The sequence below is a fragment of the Lutjanus erythropterus genome, chromosome 10 (genome assembly GCF_056507025.1).
Source record: "Lutjanus erythropterus isolate fLutEry1 chromosome 10, fLutEry1.hap2, whole genome shotgun sequence".
NCBI lineage: Eukaryota > Metazoa > Chordata > Actinopteri > Lutjaniformes > Lutjanidae > Lutjanus > Lutjanus erythropterus.
In genome coordinates this window covers 38401747-38427900 of record NC_139326.1, presented here as the reverse complement: position 1 = coordinate 38427900, position 26154 = coordinate 38401747, and the positions used below count along the sequence as shown (strand labels likewise).

Genomic DNA, 26154 nt, shown 5'->3' with positions numbered 1-26154 from the left:
TTGGAAAAATGGAGATGGCAGTTATAGCAAGAATGCTCTCATCCTGAATTGGTTCCTTCAAAAGCAGTCGATTTGCGGTTCATGGAAATCAAATTGTCACCTTTCAACAAGTTTGTCTCAGTTTCCAAAATAATACCTGATGATGCAACCATCCCCTTGAATTAGCATGTCTCATCTTGTCATACAAGTTCTGACCCAGCATGGATTCACTTTTATTCAGTGCATCATTTCTTCATGTTTTGTTTGCTTTTTTTCTCTGAATTGTGGAGAGACTCAGTCCAAGCACTCTATGTCTGCAACATGAAGCCATGTGTTTTGGGAAACATTCCTAAAGTGATATTTTGGATGCACTTTTCTGTCTTGCATCAGAACTGATGAGTTGAGTGTGTTTACCAAACATGGTTAGAAAGCAAGAACCCACACTGCAGATATCCTCCTACTGAGTGGGAGCCTGTTGAACATATACAATCTGCTCCATCAGAGGTCAGAGCTGTTTGCCAGATATGCTGATATGCTTTCTATAAAACCATGCATTCACGTGTACTTGATGACTACTCCATGCATCGTACATACTGTTGGAGCATATGTTGCAATGAAGTTCCTAAGCAGTTCCTACACACACAGTAGACAGCATGACAGAGGCAGAGGGAAAGGAAAAAAGAGATTCCACCTGCTTTTTCTGGAGGTCTTTTTGCTAAGAGTGAAGCATTAGAAATTGTCAAGATCTTATTGTCATGCGCAGTTTTTTTTTTTTTCCTCTCACTAACAAGCACTTCATCCCAGCGCTCCCCAGTGCCCTGACATTCAGTTCAGTACAGCCCTGGTGTAAACACAGAGCTCAACAACAAAGTGAACAGAGAGGAAAACTAGAGGAAGTCACTCAGTAGAGTGCAGACCCCCTGCCAGGCAACAGATAGTGAAGCACTTACTGCAATGCCACTACAACATTAACATGACCTCCACATACGCTGTCCTGAGGTGAAACAAGATTTGAAACTGAAGCAGTTGTTGATCACTTGCAGCCCCTAGCGGTCAGGTAAAGACGAGCGAGAAGCCAGCTGTCAATGTTCAACAATATGAAACAGAGCAGTTGAAAAACTGAATTACTGCCTCACAGTTATTTGTCTCCACCAACCAGTCAAGTTACAGTTTAGTTCCATGTCCGTCCACACTCATATAATGTATGTAGTGAAGACTGCAGTGTTTCCGCTACATTCATTTAGGAGTGACGACCCGCCACTCCTAAATCCTAGCCGCCACTCCTTCAAATTTCGTTTCTTTTTTTTTTTTTTTTTTTTTATTGTTGATGCAAATACACCACCGCCGCATCTCTCCACCTTCAAAACAGAGTCCTGTCGGGTACTTGCGAGCACTAAGGTAAACTGCAGATAACTATCTTGCTCAGTATGGAAATATACTTGCGCGTGCTCATTTGCATGATCGTCATGGTCGTCAAGCACGTCAAGCACCTAGGCGACAGGGCAGAGTCAGAGCAGCGAATTCCCGAATTTCAAATAAACAATAAAGCAGCGAATTACCGGCCGGAGAAGAGGTAGACGTAAGTTATTAGCTTGAGATAACTCAACATAGATTTTACAAGTTAAACAGACGTTCACAATATGTTGATGACCAGCTAACGTTACGTAACTTATCGGTAGTTTAAGTTAATTTGGCCTGGTGCCAACTCAGTGTCGCTAACGTGAGTAAACTAATTGATAGTATTAGGCTAATGTTAATATCTACACACCATTATGTAACAACTGACTGCATTTTTCAGATGAGTTTATTGAAATATTTCTCTAAGAAGAGAAACGGAACGCCTGCCCCCGCTGCTGAAAAAAATCCTAGAGGAAACACTGGACTGTGAAGGAATTTAATATGGAACTTACCACTATATTCACCTATAACTTTGGAGAAATTAAATAAAAACTTTATTAAGTGCATTTTTTTGGAAAATTTGAAGATCTCACTATACATGTGATTCTAGTGAATAATTTCCATTGAGAAACATGCTGTCTTCACTTACAGAGGAGGATAGAGAGCTGAACATTATGATGTCACAGTGAAGCTAACCTTTGACCTTTTGGACATAAAATGTCATCACCTCATCATTTTATCCTGTTAGATATTTGTGTGTAATCTTGTCATAATTAGCATATTAATTCTTGAGTTATGGCTAAAAATGTGTTAAGTAAGGTCCACCAAAATTAGTTCATCCTTGTGTCGAAGAAGTTTAAGTAGTGCCAAGTTTGAAGAAATTCCCTCTGGTGTTCTTGAGATACCAGGTTCACAAGAATGGGATAAAACAAACATAAAACCTGTGTTCACAGCTATCACCTGTGTGGCAATAAAAATAAGGTTTTCAAGGTTTTTCAAAAAATTCTGGATAATAGAGGTCCTTCAGCATACAGCCATGAATGTGCACAAAAAAAATTAGGCTGATCGTTTCAGTGGCATGTGAGTTTAGCTGTGGACAAGCGGTAGGTCTGTTGATCACCCGCACACTCACGAATGCAAGTGATCGCATGGTCCCCTCCCAGCTTACACCTGGTGGGGACAACAACCAGTGTCTCTTTATGACTCTCATTTGGCCTGCTCCACTGTGGTTTGCTGTCCACTAAGGTGCTGTATGTCTGCAGCAGGCTGCCATGTAAAAGTCTAAAAAATAAAATTGATTCTTGATGTAATCTCTGACATAATAGTTTAGTCCCTCAGTGACCTTACTGTTAAGGAGTAAAGATAAAAGAAAATTCCAGACCTGGTTTTGGTGTACTTTATCTAGCCTCTGACTGTGTAGCTGCCACAGTCAGAGGCAAATGTGAAATTGACTAATACCAGGTAAATACTTCATGGCGTCATGCCATGACATATTTACCTGGTTACCATGGTGCTCAGCTCAGATTAACATAGTGCAAGAAGCAGGACCCAGGAAGAACCTGTCACGTATAACAGCAGCTTTGTTCTAACTTCACCTCTGCTGTTTACTTTAGCAGAGGCTTTATTAACTGACAGGTGCTGCAGTTTATACAGCAGACCTGCACTTACATTCTCAGACACACAGTTTGTAGTTATTGTAGGGTGGAAACACAAACACACAAATAGGTGTTTGGGACTGAGTGTAGTGTGTGTGCGTGTGTGCGTATGTGTGTGTGTTAATAAATCAGTGTAGATCACCAGGTACAGCTCTGCAGCAGTACAAACAGTGTTTTTATGTGAGCTACACACAGACAAAGCCAGTGGAACTGCATGAGTGGCATTCTGCTCTGTTTCCTGACATTACACAGGAAGCTACACATCCAAGGACCGTCACACTACAGATCACAGTCCTGAAGAGCCAGAACCTGGACATTAAAGCCATTCAGGTTTTCATATTTTTTGTCACAGCTAACAGGGTTGAAAATATGACCAGATGACAGGCAGTCTTCTTACCGACTCAAGGATGTAAGATGGGTTTAAAGCAACAAAAACTGAAAAAAATCCTCATTCTGACAGAGACTGCTTCAGACTTCTTCTATTAAAGTCAAAACAAACCATGTAATCACAGATTTCACAGGATTTCTTCAACACTCACAAACTGGCGTGCTGCCACTGGTGACTGGAAGTTTTACTACTAATTAAAAGAGTTATCTCATTTATATATGCACTCTCCTCTGGCCAGAGGCTGTCACAGTCATGAAATTTTGACATACAAATGATTATTTTCTAGTCAAATAAAAGCTGGGTTTCAAATAATAGTCAGCAACATGGTTGCCATGAACAAATAAAGGCCAGCACCAAATACAGGCCTGGATGTTGGCATTGGATGTAAACCGTGAGATCCAGTTTAAACATATGCTGCCATGCCTTAGTGACAAAGTTATCACTATATTTAGAGTCATGTGACACCAACAAAGAAAAACAATGTACACAATAGACACTCAACAAAAATATAAATGCAACAGATATGATTTTTTTTCCAAGAGGACAAAGTCATGACCCGCCCTACTCTGCTTCTGACTGGCTGATTCTGGTATTCTTACCCTAACCTGAACCAATCACTCCTCATGCCTAAACCTAATCAACCCAGCCAATGAAGTCAGTGGGCACTAGCCAATCAGGGCCTTAGTAGGGTGGGTCATGACTTTGACAAACAGGGGTGACATTGGTATCTATAATGTGAAATAGCCATAGTTCAGTGCCCAGTAAATGCCTTTTTTTTAAAAGATCAAACTAAACATTTTCAAGTGTACTTTTACTGTGACCAGTCCAAGACACACATGTAAACTGATTAATCAGCATGTCTGTGCTACACCTGTCAGGTGGATAGATTATCTTTGCAAAGGAGAAGTTTGAGAACAAAATTTGAGAGACGTGAACTTTTGTGTGCTCAGAATAAGTTTAAGATCAATTTACTTCAACTCGTGAAAAATGGGAGTGACCAACAAAGGTTGAACCCCCCAACCCCCACCCCTATACTGTTTAGGGTAAACATCTAGAACATTTGTAAGTTGTTAATACAACAGCATTTATTGTTAATGCTTCTTTGTTTAAGAATAAAACATAACATAGAATATGGTTCAGCATGGTTAAGGGAATTGCTCATTAAATGGCAGTAGGTGTGCTAGGGTTGGGTGATATGTTAAATTTTTCTGGACAACTATCGTCAGCCCATCTATCAGCGATGGCAAATATCTTCGTCCCTCCTCCCACCTCCCGTCCGCTCGAGTCTCAGCTGGGAGATGTGCACAAGCTGTGAATTCGCTATGTTACGGACGTTACATACATTCACTATGCCCAGTAAACGAACTGAAACTCACAAAGTGCCATGAAATTGCATGTTCTCATACCTGTTTTCCTTTTGAGTTAGAGAAATACAACCTTACACCTTCTGAATTCAAGTTTCTCTCTTTTACCGAACCAAGATGAGCTTAATTGGCTTGTTAACTCCACGTACACTTCACCAACTCTGGTTTAGTCGAATTAAATCCTTAATTTACGGTGTGAAGAGTGCAAAGACTCTGACTCTGCAGGTTGTTTTCCTCTCACTCCTCACCCAGCTCAGCGCACAAATATCGCCCCAAAAATCGGCCTAAAAAACCAACCGGCAATGGATTCAGCCCATCATCGATGGACAAGATATTCATCCAATCGCCCAGCGCTAAGGTGTATCCAAACCACTGAGTTTTCTTCAGCTTCAGACCTCTGCTTGGTTTTCCTCCAGCTGACTGAAACTGATCCACTGGACCTGAGCGCCATCACAGTCGCTCTTTAAACCAGTGTAGTGCTTTGACAGCTTGTCATTTTCATGTCATGAATCAGCGAGCAGTTTACACGGAGTGTAATACAGCTACAGTCAGAGCGGCGTTTCATCTGGCTTCACGGTGACGTGGACAGCTTCCTCGGTCACTGAGAAATCTGATGGCAGTGCCAGAGGCAGTGGGTGGTTTTTACAGGGAGGGTTAACAACAGCACATTGTTTAGACTGCACTGTGTCCAAGTCTGCTCTCTATCACTATTTCATTTCTTTAAATCCCTTCAGCCTTTCTACCTCTGACTGTTTCTCCTTCTGTTTATTTCACAGCATTTCTCTTCATGTCTCTTAAACATCATAATCATTCTGATCTTTTGTTTGATGTAATTTCAGTCATTGAACTTGAATATGAAAAGCAGGAAAACATAAATATGTGCGGTTAAAAAAAAAAAAAAAACACAGTAAGAAGCAAATTTCTATTTGCTGCAGTACAGATGGTGGATTGAAAACCTGTGTGAGCTGTGAGGAACCTGAAAGAGGAAACGGCACCAATAGTTAACATGCCTGAGCCGTGACACAGGCCAGCTGCATGACGTATGAGTGGCTGAATGACTCCATATGTTCTCTGTGCCACACAGAGCAGCTCTTCAGAGACCCGCGCCGACTTTTTAACAGAGCTGTTAAAAAGTCAAGGTGTGGCTGCACCGGCCTCACCCCGGGTCAACAAGTCATTCTTGTCCATACAGAGGTTCCTGTCACAGTGTAGTGCTGGAATGTGGAGTAAAAATGAGCTGTTTGCCCCTCATGAGTCCTGCCCCATCATCCCTTCTTCAATTAAACAAATTTAGCCCAAATGTATCCAGTAATATATGTAGCTCTGAATCTGAGAGTTGATAATAGAATTTAATTAACATAAAATTTGATAATCTGTTCAACATTTAGGTCATTCATGAAGCTACAATTTTAATCATTCACAGCCTCCATCTAATCAAAAGTGAAGCTTTGCTTCATTTCTCTTTTTCAAATATCTTTGGGGTTTTGGACTCCCAGACACACAGTTTGCAGTTATTTAGGCCTTAACAATGAGGATTGCCCGCTCACCTGGGTCTGGTAAACTCACTATTATGATAATGGATTAATCATCCTCGTTAATCATTAATCATCCTGCATTCCTGCAGTGTTCCTGCAGCCTGCAGAGATTTCCTCAGGTCTGAGGAGTAGGGGACGGGGAAACGACTCCATAGAATGTGTATTAAAGAGGATCTGAACCCATTTATTCTACAGTCTGCGGCTCCAACTTGCAGTTTGGATGCTGTTCTCATTTTTGCACACACAATGGCTTAAAGTTGCTCTTTTTAATATAAAAATGTAGATTAGTGAATCTTTAAAAGTGCAAGTTTTAAGTGAATTTTGTCAGAGAAAAAAAGTTCTTATTTTAGGATCAGGTTATACGGTAAAACATATTATATTATATTTCTGCCATATTCTGCCAATAAATCCCTTTAAATCTTGAAGAGCTGCAAAAATAACTGAATTATCGATTATTTATTAATTATTAAATTAATCTCTAACTATTTTAATGCTTGATTAATCAGTTTGAGTAATTCTTAAAGAAAAAAGTCCACTATCTCTGATTTCAGCCTCTCAAATATGAATATTTTTGCGTTTCTTCACTCCTCTGACAGTAAACTGAATATGTTTGAGTTGTGGACAAAATATTTGAGGATGTTATCTTGGACTTTGATTAACATTTTTCCCCGTTTTCTGACATGTTATAATAATAATTTTTAGGGGTTGTTCACACTACACATTTGAGCAGTGCGTGTGTGTGTGTGGTCTTACCTGCTGGTTTTCATATCCTCACCCATATCAACCAGTTAGAGCAACCGCACAGCCAGCTTGAGTAACATGACTCACACAGTGTCAGGCGCTCAGTGTCATCCCTCCCTCCCAGTCTAAATGAGGGGGAAATCACTGATTGCGTTCAGAAAACAGCTATTTTCTCTTTCTCTTTTAAACTCTTCTGCATATTCTCTGTAGAAAGGTTGAACTTTCAGCAGAAAGAGCCGCAGCAGTCCGGCGACAGTACCATTATTGTTTCTTTTCAACATGCCAACTTTTCTACCTCACCCCAGGAACGTTTTGACATCTTTTCCCTTAGCTTTCTGTTCTTAGAGCAAAATGAAAATGCACATAAAAAGAGGGGAATCCACTGAATATTTTAACCTTTTTTAAGAAAGGTGGAACTAAGTAGATGCTGAGAGTCTCTCTTTTTTCTCCATCTCTCACTGTACACGCCAAAAATATCAGCAGGATTTCCTTAAGAGCAGTCATTTGGTCTGAGCTGCACTGAATAATAGTTTAACGTCAGTCTGAGTCACTGTTGAAAGAAGAGGCTAAATGTGGAAGGTGTGACTGATGTCTTGTGGTATATATAGGCAGAAACAGTTTTGTGGCTTGTTCAGATGGAAGAAGAGACTGAAATCCTGATTTTTGGTTTGTTTGAAATCCCCTCATGTACCAGAGGCTCAGTCAAAATAATAACCCCCTCCTCTCTGAGAGGGTCTGGCACTTCCTGTCCCTGCTACTACAGGGAACCCCCTCCCCCCTAACATGCATTGTCATAGCTGGGAGTTCTCCCACTGTCCAATTAGACTGAAGAGCCTGTCGGAGTTTCTTTAATCACAGCAGGGCTCTGTGTTAATGTGTTTTTCTGGCTCTGAGCAGATTTTTATTTTCTTTGGATGTCAGACAACCTGAGGAATGTAGAAAAGTTCCACTTTTTTTTTTAGAGGCCCCCGTCTTTCTCACGCACCATTTGACTCCGGTGTTGACTTCTGCCAGTTAAGCTTAAAGGGATAGCTCACCCAAAAATGAAAATTCAATCATTATCTACTCACCCTCACTCCTATTGAAAATAGGAAAGTGAGTAAATAGTGAATGAATTTTCAGTTTTGGGTGAACTATCTCTTTAAACAGCACATGCACACACACTTTGCTTCATTCAGGTAAAGATGAATGTGCCACATGTTTTCAGGCTGTGATTAGCCGTTCTTGAACCATAAATGAAATTGTCATAATCTGCTTAGTTGTTAACATGTCACTATGGTAACAGACACTAGGAAAACAAAGAACAGTATACATGAGACTAATGCAACACAGTTACTCATCGAGTTATGTTGAAATCTGACAGTGAAACATTTGTGTGAAAGGTGAGACGTTAGACGTGATGTAGCCAATATGATCACTGCCATGTGAGAGAATGTAGTCCAGCTGCACTAATGAACTGATTATCATGAACATGGGTTCTGAGCACAAACCCATAAAACACCCTCCTGTCCATACACACATGTAATAGTATTCATTATTTTTGTTGGAGTTTGTTGAGACACATCTGATAGCAATATTATTTAATGACTTTGTCCTCCTTATTCTGACCTTTTTGAACCAGGAAGTGAGATAGGGGTCCTTAGGGCATAGCTCACCCTTTTTATGCCTGATTAAATAATAAAATCATGATTTTTAGTTGAAGATACATGTTGCTCGTACTGGGTTGGACCCCCTTTTGGCTTCAGAACTGCCATAATTCTTCCTGGCATAGATTCAGCAACATTCCTCAGAGATATTGGACCATATTGACATGACAGCATCACACAGTTGCTGCAGATTTGTCGACTGCACATCCATGATGTGGATCTCCTGTTCCACCACATCCCAAAGGTCAGTGGTGCCCAACCCTGGTCCTCAGGGACCACTGTCCTGCATATTTTATATGTTTCCCTGCTCCAACACACCTGATTCAAATGATCAGCTCATCATCAAGCCTCTGCAGAAGCCTGACAACAACCTGATCATTTGAATCACTGCCAAAGGTGTTATAGTGGACTGAGATCTGGTGAATGTGGAGGCCACTGGAGTACAGTGAACTCACTGTCAAGTTCAGGAAACCAGTTTCCAGTCTCCCCCACACCATCACACCACCAGCAGCATCCTGAACCGTTGATACAAGGCAGGATGGATCCATGCTTTCATGTTGTTTACACCAAATTCTGACCCGACCATCTGAATGTCACAGCTGAAATCAAGACTCATCAGATCAGGCAACGTTTTTCCAATCTTCTATTGTCCAGTTTTAGGTGAGTGTGTGTGAATTGTGGCCTCAGTTTCCTGTTCTTAGCTGACAGGAGTGACACCCGGTGTGGTCTTCTGCTGCTGTAGCCAATCTGCTTCAAGGTTCAACGTGTTGTGTGTTCAGAGATGGTCTTCTGCACACCTTGGTTGTAACTAATGGTTATTTTAGTTACTGTTTCCTTTCTGTTGTCTTGAACCAGTCTGGCTGTTCTCCTCTGACCTCTGTCATCAACAAGGCATTTTCTCCCAGAGAACTGCTGCTCACTGGATAGTTTCTCTTTTTCAGAACATTCTCTGTAAACCCCAGAGATGGTTGTGTGTGAAAATCCCAGTAGATCAGCAGTTTCTGAAATACTCAGACCAGCCCGTCTGACACCAGCAACCATGCCACGTTCAAAGTCACTTAAATCACCTTTCTTCCCCATTCTGACGCTCGGTTTGAACTTCAGCAGGTTGTCTTGACCATGTCTACATGACTTAATGTATTGAGATGCTGCCATGTGATTGGCTGATTAGATAATTGCGTTAACAAGCAGTTGAACAGGTGTACCTAATGAAGTGGGTGTGTGTCTTTTTTTTCTATTTTAGTGAGGAAGTTTCTTCTAAACTGCCAAATCAATGATGTGGTTAAACGCTAACAGCTTCTAATCTTTCCACCGCAGGACTGTCAGAGGAGAATAAAGTCCAAACACCAGCGTTTACTGATGCAGTCCGACTCTACCGCCAGTCTAAAGGGAGCTACGGCACCTGGGAGATGATGTGTGGCGTTCCATCACAGGTAAGCATGAGAGCAGTGACATCTATCCTGTCCTCTGGGCTCTGCCTTTTCTTTTCGAGACAGAATGACATCATTCTGATAAAATCTCTTGTTTCCAGGCTGTAGCGGATAAAGCAGAAATCTGACTCCCGACACGCTTCGTGCAAACATAAATCAGGTTAAATCAGCACTTGTAAACACATTCTCCAAATTCCTGCTTTAACCTGATTTCTTGTATGCATCTAAACATAGTGAGACTGTTTACTGTCTGCTAAGTGTTTCCACTTCAGACCTGTTTGTGCTTTGTGTGCCCTGAAGCGTGATTAAAAGACTGTGCGTCCCGTCTCACAGGCGTGGTCTGGACCAGGTTTCTATACCTCTGGCACTGAACAGGTTTATCTGGATGCTGCAAACCCACAGTCATCCCATCATTAACATGATTTATAGACGTGAGAGATTTTATAACTCTTTATATTTTATAACCCCCCCTAAAAGAATTGTTTTGGGTGCAGGTCTGCCTTAAGAATTAACATGGCAATCTGTAACATCTAAGTGGTGTGAATTTCCCACCCTAGATTTTCTCTCCTGTGGTCAGTTAAGTGACTTTTCTTTTGAACAGAACCTGTGTTCTGTTGTCTGTTCATTCACTGTGGTAAAAAACAAGCTTCTCTTTGAACCGGCATGTGATGGACTGAAGCCTTTACACCATCTCAGCTGTGCTGTAAAGTTTGATCCTGCAGTTGATGGACAAAGACTAGTGTTTTTATGAGCACATAATCAATATTTCATCAATTGCACAAGTTTGTATTCATACAATAGTAAAGCAATAAATTGATACGATGATATCTTAAAGGTTTATTCAACTATCAGCCTGAATTCAATTTTTCTGCTGCCTGAAAATCAGGCTGACATGATGTGATGGATAACACTAAGGTACGTACCTGTAAGTCACAGGGGAATATATTTATTAACATTAGACATGTACTGAGGAGAGGAGAAGTATTCTGTGATTTTCCCTCTTGAAGTTGAACAACAAAAAGTTAGAGATATTCGGCTTTCGGATGAAATTTCAGAAAGCACCTAAAATGCACTAAAACCTTTACAGGTGAACTTAATTTGACCTTCTCTAAACGTTTGAATGCACGTGTCCAACTATTCAGTGTTTCAGTGCTTATTGCATAACATGCTGTTCTCTAACAAGGTGAGTGTGTCTGATCCATCAGTCGACCATTAAATGTTCTGGTTTAATGACAGTTTGTATTTAAACAGTCCTCTTCATCATTCTGTTCACATTTTGACATCATGAGACCAAGATGACACCTAACAATCAATCAAGAGTACCTGGCCATTGCATGGCTTCAAACGGGATGTTCTCAGAGGGAAGCTGTCACTGAGCGTCATCAGCAGGATGCAACAGAGACACAGAGAGACTGGTAGAGTCACAGAAAGGCATAGAAGTGGACGTCCTTTGACCACATCCCATGCTGATGACCGCTTCATTGTGAACACTGCCCTGTGGAACCGATGATGAATGCCACTCAACTCCAGGCACGTTTAAGGAAGGTGAGGGGCACATTCAAAACCATTTACATCAGCATGTTCTGCGTGCTAGACGACCTGCGAGGGTACCACACCACCAGACACAGGCATCATCGTCTTGCATGGGCCAGGGAGCATTTGCACTGGACGAGGAACCAGTGGGCCTCAGTGCTGTTCTCTGATGAAAGTCCATTCACATTGAGCAGACATGATAGCATCAAGGAGAACACTGTGAATCAGCCACTGTTGTCATCAGACGAGTCTTTGGAGATGGTGGTGTTACAGTCTGGGCAGGTGTGTCTAGTCAATATAGAACTGCCCTACATCTTTTGAATGGTACCATGACAAGCCAATACTACTTGAATAACACCATTAATCCAGTCATTGTGCCTCTGCATGAGCAACACAGGCCTGATTTCATCTTCATGGACTCAACTCATCAAGGTCGCATCATCAGGGCATGGCTGCTGGAGGCTGGGGTACCTCAAGTGGAGTAGCTTGCACTTTCACCAGACCTGAATCCCATAGAAAACCTATGGGATCAGCTGAGTCATCGTGTTGAGGGTCGTAACCCTGCACGCCAGAACCTCAATGACCTGAGGGCAGCCCTTCAAGAAGAGTGGAATGTCACGCCTCAGCAGACAATAAGTCGACTTGTGAACAGCATGAGACATCGTTGTCAAGCTGTAATTGATGCTCAAGGACATATGACAAGTTATTGAGACACTGACATTTTTTGTTGTGTTGTTTCAATAAATTGTTTGAGATGAAGAAATCACCTTTGCATGCTTCTACTTAAATGCCCTACTTTCATGATAAAATATCACTGTAGCATAAACTTTTTGCATTTTCCATAAATTTCACCCAAAAGTTGAATATTCCTAACTTTTTGTGAGTAGTGTATGTTTAAATATATTTCAAATGTCATCTTTTCTTTTCATTCAACTTCTGAGTCTGCTTATACTGTATATACTGTTCCTATTTTTTTTATTTCCTCTGCTTAAATTCATATTTTGCTATATTTTTAATTTTATATTTTTATTGATGCTTCTTTATATTTTTGCCATCTGCTTTGCTGCTGTGACACTGAACATTTCCCTGCTGTGGGACTAATAAAGGAATATTTCATCTCTTATGAGGGATCCCACACTTTTTACGTAAAGGAGTCGTGTTGCTTTTTCCAAGACGTCTCTTTTGGACTTTCTGATACAAATTGAGATCTATTGGTTCCCTTGGAGTCCACTCAATGAGTGGAAGTCAATGTTTTGCATGAGTCTCGGGGAACAAGAGGTGTTGTCTTCAAGTGATATGGCTTTGTTTTATTAATGACAAGTGTGATTGGTTGCAGATTAACAGCCGCTCCCTATTTAAGGTGGCTTTTCACTGACACAAATTGAAGGTCTAGCATCGAAACGATGTGCGGGAGTCCTTTTTCTTTTTCAACAAAATATTTCAGAGTTTTACCTTTAGGCTGTCATATAGCTCAGTCATTTACACATCACTGTCTGCACAAAACTTGAAGGGGTTATGTCAGTTTTACACATCTCATCACAAGTGTTGATTATGTAAAAAAAAAAAATCTTGTATAAGGCTGCTTGTGTGTCCAGAAGGAGCTGATTGCGTTTGTTGTGTCTTCTCCTTGTAGATCCTGTCTAATCTGGTGATGGAGGGCCTCCTCCCTGAGCTGAGGGAGCTCATCTCCCCCCGCCTCAAAGGCAAACTGCATGAGAGGCAGAGGAACTGGATGCTGGTGAGAAACTACTGCACACCAACACTCAGCAGCTGATGATTCATATTCCAGATATGTTTATCACATTAATTCCTAAAATCTGACATTTTTCTGGAGACTTGTGGTTTTCATGGAAGAAACGGCATTTAGGTCACAGGAAAAAAAGATAATACTAGTAATAATTTAAACAAACACACCCATACATATTTGTGTGGAGTCTTATCAAAATTTGTTTTGTCATTTCCTCAAGGGCCAAGCTGCCAATCACCTGGATAAATCAAATAATAATGTTTATATATATATATATATATTATATTTACATGCAAAAACAAAAAGTATGATTAAAAAAATAAGCATATAAGAAATAAACGAACAAATAAATGTGGAAATAGATGAAAATGCATATATTATTAGCTTATATTTTATTTTTCTTTATATTTCCTCATTTATTTATTTATTTTGATGTTTCCACATTTTTATTTACTTAGTCATTATTTTTTTATTCTCTTTGTATTTCCACATTTATTTTTATGCTCTTATACAGATCTGTTCTCCAACTTGATATCAATCCCTTGTCACTGTTTCAAAGTTTGCTCCCTGCAGAGACGACCAGGATGATGAGACCAGTCTGTCCACCTCAAAATGAAAAGTGTGGAGGAGGTTGTGGGAGGTTGTACCTTTTTTAATTGTGTGTTTCTTATATATGTATAGATCAGTGACGCGGTGTACAGCCTGGTGCAGGGGCAGTGTCAGGCCCAGTACGAGGCGGTGGTGCAGAAGTGCGAGGCGGCCCGCTCCTCCCTGGAGGCCTCCATCCGGACAGACATGGACCAGATCATCACCTCCAAGGAGCACGTCACCAACAAGATCAGAGGTTAGAGACCGAGCGGCCATGATCACCTGCTGACACACTGTGGGACACATTAACACACCTTTTTTCCTTCAGTCCCTACTTTTCTGATTGTTTCTAACTTCTCTGTTGATTATTCTTCACAGCTAAATGAAGTGAAGACTGATTACATACTTCAGATCACTAGTCAATGAGGACATGTAATTCATTGGCTAATTAATTTAGTTTAAATCTGTCATTTTATTATAAATTACAATTTAAGAACACAACAAAACAAAAAGATTCCAGTGGCACATCACTTCAGACTCCATAGAAATGACTTGCATGTACATATAATTATTTCTAGTTACTCAGTCCCTCCAGGAAGTTGAAATGTTGCCATCGCAACAGTTCCTGCAAATTGAGCCAACCCCTGTGAAATCTGCACGATCTGACAATTTTGTCCAAACTTTTCCGCAAATTTGACCAATCATTGTTGCTCCCTGCGAGTTCTACCAATCATAGCAGTCTCCCAACAATGCAAACATCATGCATGTACAAATTTTTGAACTGACTCAGTGTTTCGTTTAATTATTCACAGTCATTTTCACATTTTTACATATCTTTTATTTTATCACATTTACTGAAAAGAGCACAACATCTGTCAGTGTTGTTAGCATTTGAAAATGCTCTGCACACTTTTATATTTTATAATTTTGTGCCGTTTTTGTTTTTTAGTTTGTAATCCTGAGCCTTTTTAGTAAGGTTACTTAGAACAGTCAAGTCATTTTGTTCTCCCTGGAACAAAAAAAAATTGCAACTGTTTTTTTTTTTGCCATTTTCACTTGGTCTCACAATTTAATTGCAAAAAATGCCTAAAAACATTGCAACATGCGTCGCAATTTTTCAGAAAAGCTGCTGTGAAAACAGGAACTGAGGTACCACTGCAAATTCTGGCCAATGATGATCACGTCTGTACTGCAGAGGATTTCCACACAAAGTTATCTAACATCTGCCTGTGAGCCACCGACACATAACACTGGATTTAACCTCCATTGTGCGTTTGTACAAGTGTTTACTATCAGTCTGACAGCTTCCCATCGTTGTCACACAGCAGGCAGACCTGCAGCATTCCTCACAATGTTTATGTCTGATGACAGAATTCTGCTGCTGCTGTGCTGCAGTGACAGTATGGAAAGAGTCCCAGAGAAAGACGAGTAAACAGTCCTGTCAAATAAATAAAAAAGGCTTGTCAGTAGGGCTGCAACAATACCTGGGATGCTAATGTACGAATGGAAACAAGCTTTTCTTTTGCAGTGATGTGGTCATTTTAATGCCAGAGTTCACCTCCCAGCATGCAGATGTTCCACCACAAATTCCCCCTCAACAGTTTTTTGCAGCAGCACCGTCACTGCATCCTGGCCTTAGCTCCGCCCAAGACACTTGTGATTGGTTTAAAGTAATACAAACAAGGCAGAGTGTTTTTTTTTCACCTATAGCATTTTATTGATCATAAATTCAACTTTTCATTTGTAAATTACTGTGTGAGCTACTCCTTCAAAAGTAACAGTTTTGATTTAATTACCAGCCTTTTCAAAGTGATTCAACAACAAAGAGGAAGAGGTTTGTCTGAAACATTGACCCTCCATGTTTACCTCTGTGTTCCTCGTTCCCTCACAGCGGTGGTCCTCCACAAAGCAGAGAAGCTGCTGAAGGTGAGCATCCAGCCCTACATCAGCTCCATCCTGGACGCCCTGATGGAGCCGACCAGCCGAGGCTTCGCTGAGGTGCGCGACGTCTTCTTCCGAGAGCTGGTGGACATGAGCAAGAACACCCTCAACGAGGGCACCAAGGAGACGGTGGCACAGGTGAGGGGGTTCAGGTTAGGATCAGACCTTTCAAGAGCCAAGACGTTACGTGCATGAACCACCAACTGTGCAGTGATTTGGAGTCTAAAATATTTTTTGTGCAAATAACATCTCCTCCTCCTCCTCCTTCTCCTCCTCCTCCTCAGCACATGGAGAAGATCTCCATGCTGGCCTTCCACCCTGTGAAGATGCAGAGCTGCTATGAGAAGGTGGAGCAGCTGAGTCTGGAGGGTCTGCAGCAGAGGTTTGACGTCTCCAGTCCGTCAGTGTTTGTCCAGAGGGCCCAGATCCTCATGAGAGAGGTAATACTGCCACTACTTACATCATTTCGCTTTTACTACTGGGTTCAGTCTAGTTTTAAAAGTTTTAAAATACTTTTTGTCTTTGAGCAAGACATTTGGTGAACTGCTCTGAAGCCACCTGTCTGACTGTGAGTTAGATTTTGCAACACTCTGAAAATAAAAGCATGAACAGATTTCAGAAGCTGTCCTCAGGCCAGTGCGGGACTGTGTGTCTCCACTGTTTTGACTGCAGTCCTTCACAATAAGAGCATTCTTGTCTGATGTGGCTGGAAGTGTAAACACTTGCTGATTTGTAGTAGTACAGTCAGCGTCATTATTCACTGACAAACATGTCTATTCATAGAACCTTTCCTCTCTTGTTTAGACAAGTTTGTCACTTTTTAGATTTCAGTGGAACTATTTTCTTTCAAAGAAATGGTCCCTTAAAAAAAACCTGAAGTGGATTATCCAGAAAAACACGGACTCTGGAAAGTGTTGAATTTTTTTCCAGGTTCCCACGCTTTGACAGCCACAGTTTTCACCCCAGTAGGCTGAAATCTGGCATGGATTTCAAATGTGTGTTTGTGTTGTGGCAATTGACTAAAAGGGGGTGTGGCAATGGGAGCTGGTCTGTAACAAAAAAACACATAACTTGTAAATGGTTTCAGATACACGCACAAGAAATGGCTGGTTATCAGTGTGACTGGCCCTGACATCACATATCGATTCTGTACCGATTACAAAAAAAAAATTACATGGTCGTATTTTCTGTCAATTATAGTTCTTAGACTGAAAATTGGAGTTGGCGGGTCAGACCCATTTAAAAAAAATTTGAATTGGCCAAGAAAATTGCAATCGGTGAATCTCTAATGGAAAGCTTGGTCATGAGCCAAATGACATCTGTTACCATACACACCAACTGGCAAAAAAGGGGGCGTGGTAGTGGGTGTGGCTTGTAATAAAAAGGTGCATAACTTCTAAATGGATTCACGTACCATGGCCAAAGTAATGAACTCTCTTGTCGGATGTGTAATTTATCATTAGCAACTTATGCTCCTCCCCTTACACTTCAGTCACGCCCCCTTTCATAAGTCTTGAACTGTATCTTGTTGACCCTTGTGGGAGACATCACTGGTCTCAGCAGAGTTCCTATTTTTAATTTTGCAAGTTAGACCCCGCCCCCCCCAAGCTACTACATCACACCATAACATATAAAGTAAAAGTGTGATTTTCCAGTTGTATAATAGTGTGGTATATAATCTGACCTATACAATTTATATAATAATAATAATTATTATTTTGTAATATTATGGTCCATAATATATGGTCCGTCCTTCCATAACTCCTGAACCGTTTGTTGTAGACACGTAGGAGGCATCGCTGAAGGTTAGCCTATACTTTAGCCCCACCCCCCTGTCATAACTCATGATCAGTTTGTCATAGAGCCTTGTGGCAGGCATCCCTGGGCTTGACAGAGAGTTCCCTTTTCCTCTGGTGTGACTTAATCACATTTTTATACTTCCTTAAAAGTGTTTTTGTGTTAATACACGCATGTGTGGTTGCAGCCGTTGCGAATTTGTGCTGTAAATGTGCTTTTTAAATACTGAGACACCACAAAGTCAATTCCATTTACCACCGCTGTGTTGGGGTCAATGAAGAAATCTCACAAACATTTATTTAACAAACCTGGAAAAACAGAACCACAAGTGTGTACATGAACAGACACCATTAGAACCAGAAAGTCCTTTTTTGGTCATTTAGTCAGACCTGAGGTGGGACCAAGTCATTGTTTTGCAAGTTATAAATAAGTCTCAAGTCTTTGCTCTCAGGTCCCAAGTCCTAAACTTTCAGTTTTGAGTCCTAAGTAAGTCCTAACATTTGCCGGTTAGTCGGAAGTTGTTGACAGATGTGACTTGAGTCTGCAGAAGTCATCTGTCTCGAGTCCACAGCTCTAGAACCAACAGTTTAAAACTATTTTGCTGTCTTGGCCTGAGAACAGCTCATAATATTATTTTGTTGCTCTTGTAGATACAAATAAACTTTGTGTGTTGAGACAGCACACAATAACATCGTTCACTAGAATCAAAAACATATGTCCATTCAGGTTAAAACATGATGCTTTCCAGATTGGAACGAATTTAAATGATCATCTGGCATGTTTCTTTAAGATGTAAATACTGAGAAAAAAAAGCAGATGCAGCTCTGTGAAATGTAGTTTTTATGTGAATCCAACCACAGCAACATAATTCTTCTTGTTTAAAGCCCAGGGCTGTGAAATAATTGCATTAATCTGCCATGTGTCCAGACTTGCACAAGAACTCAGTGTCAGGGAAGAGATCCAGGCTTTCTGGCATTTAAACCCCCCCATAGAGAAATCACTTATCATGACCTCCTCAATGGGGCCCCGGGGCCAGTGGGGGGGTCTGCACTTTAACTCAAGGTCATTCAGAGTTTAAGTACTGTTTAGAAACTACGAACACTCAAGCTGTGAAGCCTTTACTCAACGTCTACACTGTGAAAAACAATAATAAATAAGATCCAAGTCCTTCAAAATCTCTAAAACAGCAAACAGGTAAAATGTTCAAACTCTTAGAATGCCTTGATTTTTAAGGTACAAGCAGTCTGAAAAAAGTTGATGTTTCACAGCGCTGCCATGGGTCTGAAAACTGAAGACACAAGTTTTGCCCGAGACTCACAAACCTATGCAGTACGTGTGTTGTCAGGTGTAGCCAGGGAAAAGAGGAAAAAGATGTATTCCACGGTACATCCACTTCATAAATGGTCCACATACATTATGTGGTCAATGAAGATAAGAGAACTGTAACTAATGATCTTTTTTTTATTACTGACTAATCTGTTGATTTTTTTTTCACAATGACTGGACTAATCAATTAATATATAAAATGTCAACATTTCTCACTATTGATTTATCTGTTGATTATTTTCTTGAAAAAATGGTGAACAATCTTGACCAGTGTTTCTCAAAGCCTACGATGACGTCCTCAGATGTTTTGTTTTGTCCACAACTCAAAGATATTCAGTTTACTGTCAGAGAAGAGGAAAAAAACAGAAAATATTCACATTTAAGAAGCTGAAATCAGAGAATTTGGACTTTTTTTCTTTAAAAAATAACTCAGATTAATCAATTGTCATAGTACTTGGTTAATCATTTGATAATCAATTACTTGACTAATTGTTGCAGCTCTAATTTTCTTTCAGTCAGCTGATTGTTGGAGCTCTAGTAAGTCTTTAAAAGTCCTTGTTCTTCAACATCAACAACAGAGTCCAGTTTCCAAAGTCAAGAATAAACTTTCACTCTCAACTTCAAAACTTTTATCTTTTGTAGTAGATGAGCATAAAGTAACAAAATTATCAACATCAAAATTCAGATGAACGTTGGATCTCAAAATAATGTAAAATAAATTAGCTTGTACATCTTCATAAAAGTCAGCGCAGCAGCTGTCTCCATTTTTTTTCTGACATTAAGTGACATGTAATGGTGCTGAACAGATGCTGCCTTCAAATGCTGTCAAAATTCTTGTCAGTACAGTGAGATTTTTTTTAAGAATACATTTCTACTATGATGACAGTGCTAGAGCCAGTCTGACAAACTGCTCTCTTTCAGTTTGTGCCAACAGTTTTCAGTACTGTTGTCACTCCTGACTGCAAAATACATGTGATGTTGTGTATTTGTGCAGCGGATGACTGTCTGAGCAGTGAGTGGAGCAAATCCAGCAGATAATGAAGTCAATATTTGAGTTTGTTGCATTTATTATCAAACACTTGATGATGCTGCAAAATCTCAGTGGAGAATTTATTTCTTGTCCTTGTGTGAACTGAAAAGAACAGCTGGTTTCCAGGCTGCTCGTCTGATCTGAATATACACATGATCATACTGACTGTCTGTTAAACAGGCAAGTTTTAAAGCTGATGTAACTTGAGACAAAAGAATTTATAGCGGTGTCAGATGTCATGTACAGATCGTATACATATTATACTGTGGCTTCCTCTTGTGGTGGGATTGCATGAAGCTCAGCTGGTGTTCAGCTGCCACCACAGTAAAACTGTTGGAAGGTGAGCGCCCTCTAATGGTGGATCAGTGACTCAGAATGGTGAATGAATGGGAAGTTTATACAGGGGATATTTGTGCACAGGCACAGCATGGGACAGAAACAGCAAGATTGAGGGGCAGTGCTTTGATTTGCCTTGGATTGCCTTGATTTTAAATCAAATCAAGTAATTTCATGTAGGAACTACTTTCTTTCTGCAGTAGAGTCTACTGGAACTACTTTCTTAGAATTAGAAACAAAACAGTTCCTAGACAATAAGGTTTGTGAGTAACACCGTCATGATTTCAGAGAAGAGACATGGCTGTTACAGAGTCAGAGCTGTAGATTATAATATTGCTTGAGCTGAACATACTCTTAATGCTTAAAAAAACATATTTATTGGTATTTATTTGTCCCACTTCATGTGGGACTGCACAGCATATTGAGACCATGTCCCGCATTTTGATTGGCTCTAGTTTTCAGAAGTCAAACCACTGCTGGACAGATGCTTAATTCTAACATCTGGCTTCTGTCCAATCACTGTGATCACAAAGTCTCAGACAGTGTGCAGATTTAGGGGACTATGATGGAAACTAACAAAGAAAAATAAATGCTGCTGCTACAAAGACTGGGAAACTATTTATCTATTGTCTGTTGTTGCTGCTGAATCAACCAGAGTGCAACAGTCATGAGTGGATCAAACTCTCATCTTACAGTGGCGATGATGACTGAACCTCGCACTTGGAACAACCCAATAAATCCATTTCCCTGCCATTGTGACATAACTCTTACAAAACAATAAAAACTAGCTTAGCATTAAAGGGATAGTTCACCCAAAAATGAAAATTCAGCCCTTATCTCCTCACCGTCATGCTGATTGAAGGTCAGGTTTAGTTTTTTAGTCCACAAAACACTGCTGGAGTTTCACAGGAAAACAGTGTTGCAGAATCTCCCAAATAATAGAAGTGAATGGTGACCAGTTTTAAAATGTAAAAAAACCCCAACAGAATAAAAACATAAAATGCCTCCATACTGCTTATCTGGTATCTCCTAACCTGACATGCCAAGTCGACCTGAAAGACGTCATTTCCACCATGTTTTTAGTCTGAATCTTCACTGTAAATCCAGTTTTGAGCCACCTTCACATGCACACTGTCTGAACTGAGGGTGTGTGGTGTGACAGTCAACAAGGGGCATGTTTAGGAGACTTGGATTATGCCAGACGAGCAGTATGAAGGTATTTTAGATTTTTTTTTTCCCCAGTTGTTTTTTCCATTCACTTCAACTGTTGGGGAGATTCTGCTGTGCTGTTTTCCTGTGAAACTCCAGCAGTGCTTTGCAGACTAAGAAAATTAACCCAACCATCAATTCTAGAGATTAAGATTAGATTAAGGTCAATACTAGTATGAAAGTATTTTTTTCTGCTGGAAAATGCACAGAAAAAATCTCAGATTTTCCTCTTCCTAAATTTTATTTTGGAGAATGTTCTTTTCATTTTACAGCAGTTGGGAACTAACTAACCCCCTGCCTTTTTAAAAAAAATATATTTATTTATTTTTTTAAAAAATTGCACACTGGGTAATGTGTCCCACATTGTCCCATACAAACATACTCTTTGTCCCACATTTGATTTGTTGGAATCTGGTCACTCTATATCAGTGCAAAAATATGCTTAACTTACTGATATATTTGAACACAGTAATACATTGTTTTATCTCTCTGTATGTGTGTGTGTCCACAGCAAATGGACGATGCAGTGTACACGTTTGAGCAGATCCTTCACCAGAGTTTGGAGTCACAGGGTACAGAGGACCTGTGCAAGACCATCCAGCGGTGCCAGGACCGAGTCATTAAGGTAAAACACACGACTTGTCATAGTAGGAAAGTTCCAGTCTTAATGAATATATTAACAGTGGCTCTGTTCTGTCCAAGTGTCGCAGTAAATCATAATACCATGAGCCTGAAACTGAAGCACCCATCATTTATTTCATTATTTACACCTGTTAATTGTTGTTTGTTGTTGTTGTTTTTTCTCAGAAATTTGACTACGACAGCAGCACAGTGAGGAAGCGTTTCTTCCGCGAGGCTCTCCTGCAGATCTTCATCCCCTACATGCTGAAGCAGCTCAGCCCCTCCTGCGCCTCGGTGAGTCTCTGAGCATCCCGACTCCAGAAACCTGCTCGATTCACCCTTTAACAGACACAATAAGAAATACATTTGCAAAAAGTTATTTTTTGGTGTAAAATCATGTTCCTGCCTCCACAGTTTGGAACTTTTCAGGCTTCCCATTTAGGGTTAATCTTGGTATGATCTAACAAGTGTTAGATTTTTTTTCATTTGTGCAACCAAAGTTAAAGGTTTTTTTCATGTAAAAACATTACAGAGTAGAATTTGATAACAATATTCAACAGTTTATTTAAAAAAAAACAGTTTCTTATGATCATTGTAAAAAGTGAAATAGTCAATGTAAATGAAATAAAAAACAAGCCAAATGCTAAAAGGAGAATCTACACATTTTATAACATTTACCCTGTTTTACTTGTTATTTTGCTGCCATAAATAATAGTATAGATTTTACTGAAAGCCTCTGACTGGTCAAGACTGAACCAAAGGTGTCATGGGACTGAAAGTGGATGGCTAACAATCATGCCAGCAACAAAAAGTGATCATTTTTAATCAGGAGAAACTGGTGAATAATCACAGAGGAAAGTGAAATTGGCATCAGGTGCACTATTCAGTCAGGAGAATAATGATTAACACCCAAATATGGGTTTTGTAATCTTTTCATTACAGCAGTTTGCTTGTGAAAAAGGTAAACCATGCAGTTAAAATTCCTGTTAAAGGGCTAAAGGAAATATAAACATTCATCAATGTGTTCCATCCTTTGAAAGTCATTGGAAAAATATCCAAAATGTGCAATTTATCTGTATGTATGTGAGTGTACTTATGCAGTGTCAAACTGTACCAAATGGATTTTTTTTTATTTCATATATTGAACACAAAATTACTAAACACATATATACATACTTAGATGTTCATAAATCTTAATCACTATATAAGAAATCATTTCTACCTAAGTTCAGATTGAGTACTTCAACCTATTGCAGCAAATAAAACATAAGAAAAGGAAAAAGTCTGCAAATATTAACTCACGATATCAAAGAACAATTACAGCTCAGTATCACATGTCTTTGTTGTTGCCAGGAACTCCCACCCATATAAATCAATGGGAGACCTAATGTTTGACTCTTCCTTTCAAATAATAATGTGTGAGAAAAGTAACAAAATAATTCAAAACTAATGTTTTTGAATTGTTGAGTATATACATTTTGCCAAACAGCTCATTAGTGTTATGTAATACATTCTGATCATACTGAAAACCCCAAATTCTGTTGAGAGTGTATAATATAAATATATATATATATGTATATATATATATATATATATATATATATATATATATATATATATATATATATATATATATATATATATATGTATATATATGTATATGTATATATATATATATATGTATATATATATATATATATATATATATATGTATATACATATATGTATGTATGTATGTATGTGTGTATATATATATATATATATATACATATATATATATATATATAAAAATTGCCCGTTCAGCCAACCACTCTGCCTCCTGCTGCCAGAATCATGAAACAACAGGACAACACCAAAATAAAAGCATTGTATCCTCCACCACCTCAGCAAAAAATCTACACACATCATCATCAGTTATTCACCGTAATTTAAGCATTTTTATTGTGGGCAACATCTTGTAAAAAAAAATTATTAGTTGGAAAATCCATAAATAAATAGAACCAGATGAATTGGTAAATAAACCTAAAAACTGTTTGCCAGGGAGGAGGAGTATCAAACAGAGTTTTCCAATATGTTTGAAAATGATAAGGATGAGAAATTATGTATTTTAAAGGCTGCAAAGAAATTATAAGTATCAGAGTTAATTTTATAATTTGCCAGTCATTTATAGTTTCAAATACTGGGGCAACAGATGCCTAAATTATACTGCAATTTCTAATCAAAGTTTCACAAAATACAGGATTATCTGCATACAGCAATGCCTTGTCCAGACTGTTTATCCCCATACTTTAACACTGATGAATCATGGGTAAGAAAATCATTTTGGTTCAGGAAAACGCACAAAATTTGCAGCCCTATTACAGAGGTGACATCAGCGGTTAAAAGTAGTAGTTTTTCTTTTGTACTAGTTTTTGCAATAAATACTTTGTACTTTTACTTCAGTACTTTTCTAAAACCAGTACTTTTACTTGTAATTGAGTATTATTTTAGCAATGCAACAGTACTTGTACTTGAGTACAGATTTTCAGTACTTTTTCCACCACTGGTTGTATATAAGGATGACTGTCTCCCTGAGTGAGACATCCTGAAATGAGGATGTTCAGAGAGATGATTCATGAAAACATATGTTGAGTTGAGATGATGAAAAGTTTTGACTGTTGCTGTTGTGAACACCAGGAGCTGCCGCGCTTCCAGGAGCTGATCTTTGAGGACTTCTCCCGTTTCATCCTGGTGGAGAACATCTTTGAGGAGGTGGTGCTGCACTCTGTCATGAAGGACATCATGATGGGTCAGTCTTCTGCAGTCCTACAGCAGTTCATTAGACAATGCATTTTTTTTATCACTCATGTCGACCTGTCCTCTGTGTCTGCAGCTGTGAAAGAGGCGGCGGTCCAGAGGAGACACAACCTGTACAGGGACAGCATCGTCCTCAGCAACAGCGACCCCAGTCTGCATCTGCTGGGGGAAAACCCTTCCATCGACTGGGCTGGGGAGTACGGGGGAGCGCAGGATGAGGCGGACGGTGCAGGAGAGGACGCCGAGGGTGATGCTGAGGGTGATGCTGAGGGTGAAGGCGAGGAGTCCCAGAAGAGGAGGAGAATGAAGCAGGTGGTGTCCATGATCCAGGTGGAGGGCTCTCCGGTCCTGCCCAGTGAATCATGTATCGAGGTGCCAGGTGTCAATGACATCCCAGAGGAGGATGGAGAGGAGGAGGAAGAGGAGGAGGGTGGAGATGCTAAAGCTTCTCCTGAAAGTCCCAAAGCTGCGGAGAACCCTCCAGACCTGTCCAATGGTTCTGTCCCAAAAGAGGAGGACAAACCAGAGGAGCAGGGGAAAAAAGAAGAAGAAGAAGAAGAAGAGAAAGTCCCGCTGACGGTGGAAGCTGCTCTAGAAAGTGCTCCAGCCGGAGAAGAGAAGGTTAAGGAAGAGGATGCCCAGCCGAAGGTGGAGGAACAGCCACCGTCCAAACAGGAGGCGTCGGAGGAGGAGTTGCTACCGCCGCCTCCGTCTGAGGAAATCCAATCTGGGGCTACAGAAACGTCTCCAGAGAGCGCTCCAGAGGAGACGTCCGACTTCCCCCCACCTCCACACGACGACAGCGGCTTCCAGTCTCCCACCAGTGAAGGGACGGAGGCAGAGGAGGAAGAGGAGGTGGTGGCCCCACAGCCCGCGGAGGAGCACCCAGAGGTGAAGGAGGAGAGCACTGCCGTAGCACCAGAAGCTGACACCAAAACCAGTGACTCTGAGACCAGAGAGCAGTGATTAAATGACCTAAACTGAATCCTGCCCTGTTTTCGTGCCGTTGTAACCATCGGTTTCCAGTTTCATTCAGATCATTTTCACCGAGCAGGGCTCAGGTGCTGTCCTCATTTTTAAATTTTTTGGTTTTT

The 26154-nt window shown here is 40.1% G+C and overlaps 1 protein-coding gene across 1 annotated transcript in view; it reads left to right on the top strand.

Moving 5' to 3' along the window:
- Positions 1-26154, top strand: part of niban2b (niban apoptosis regulator 2b) — a 53319-nt gene extending 27165 nt beyond the window's left edge. Inside the window, exons 6-14 of the mRNA XM_084729252.1 lie at positions 10003-10139; positions 13303-13407; positions 14098-14260; positions 15896-16083; positions 16230-16385; positions 22155-22268; positions 22451-22558; positions 24941-25052; positions 25137-26154. Coding sequence (XP_084585378.1) covers positions 10003-10139; positions 13303-13407; positions 14098-14260; positions 15896-16083; positions 16230-16385; positions 22155-22268; positions 22451-22558; positions 24941-25052; positions 25137-26026 — 1973 coding nt within the window. The 3' untranslated portion in view covers positions 26027-26154. The remainder of the gene's footprint in view (positions 1-10002; positions 10140-13302; positions 13408-14097; positions 14261-15895; positions 16084-16229; positions 16386-22154; positions 22269-22450; positions 22559-24940; positions 25053-25136) is intronic.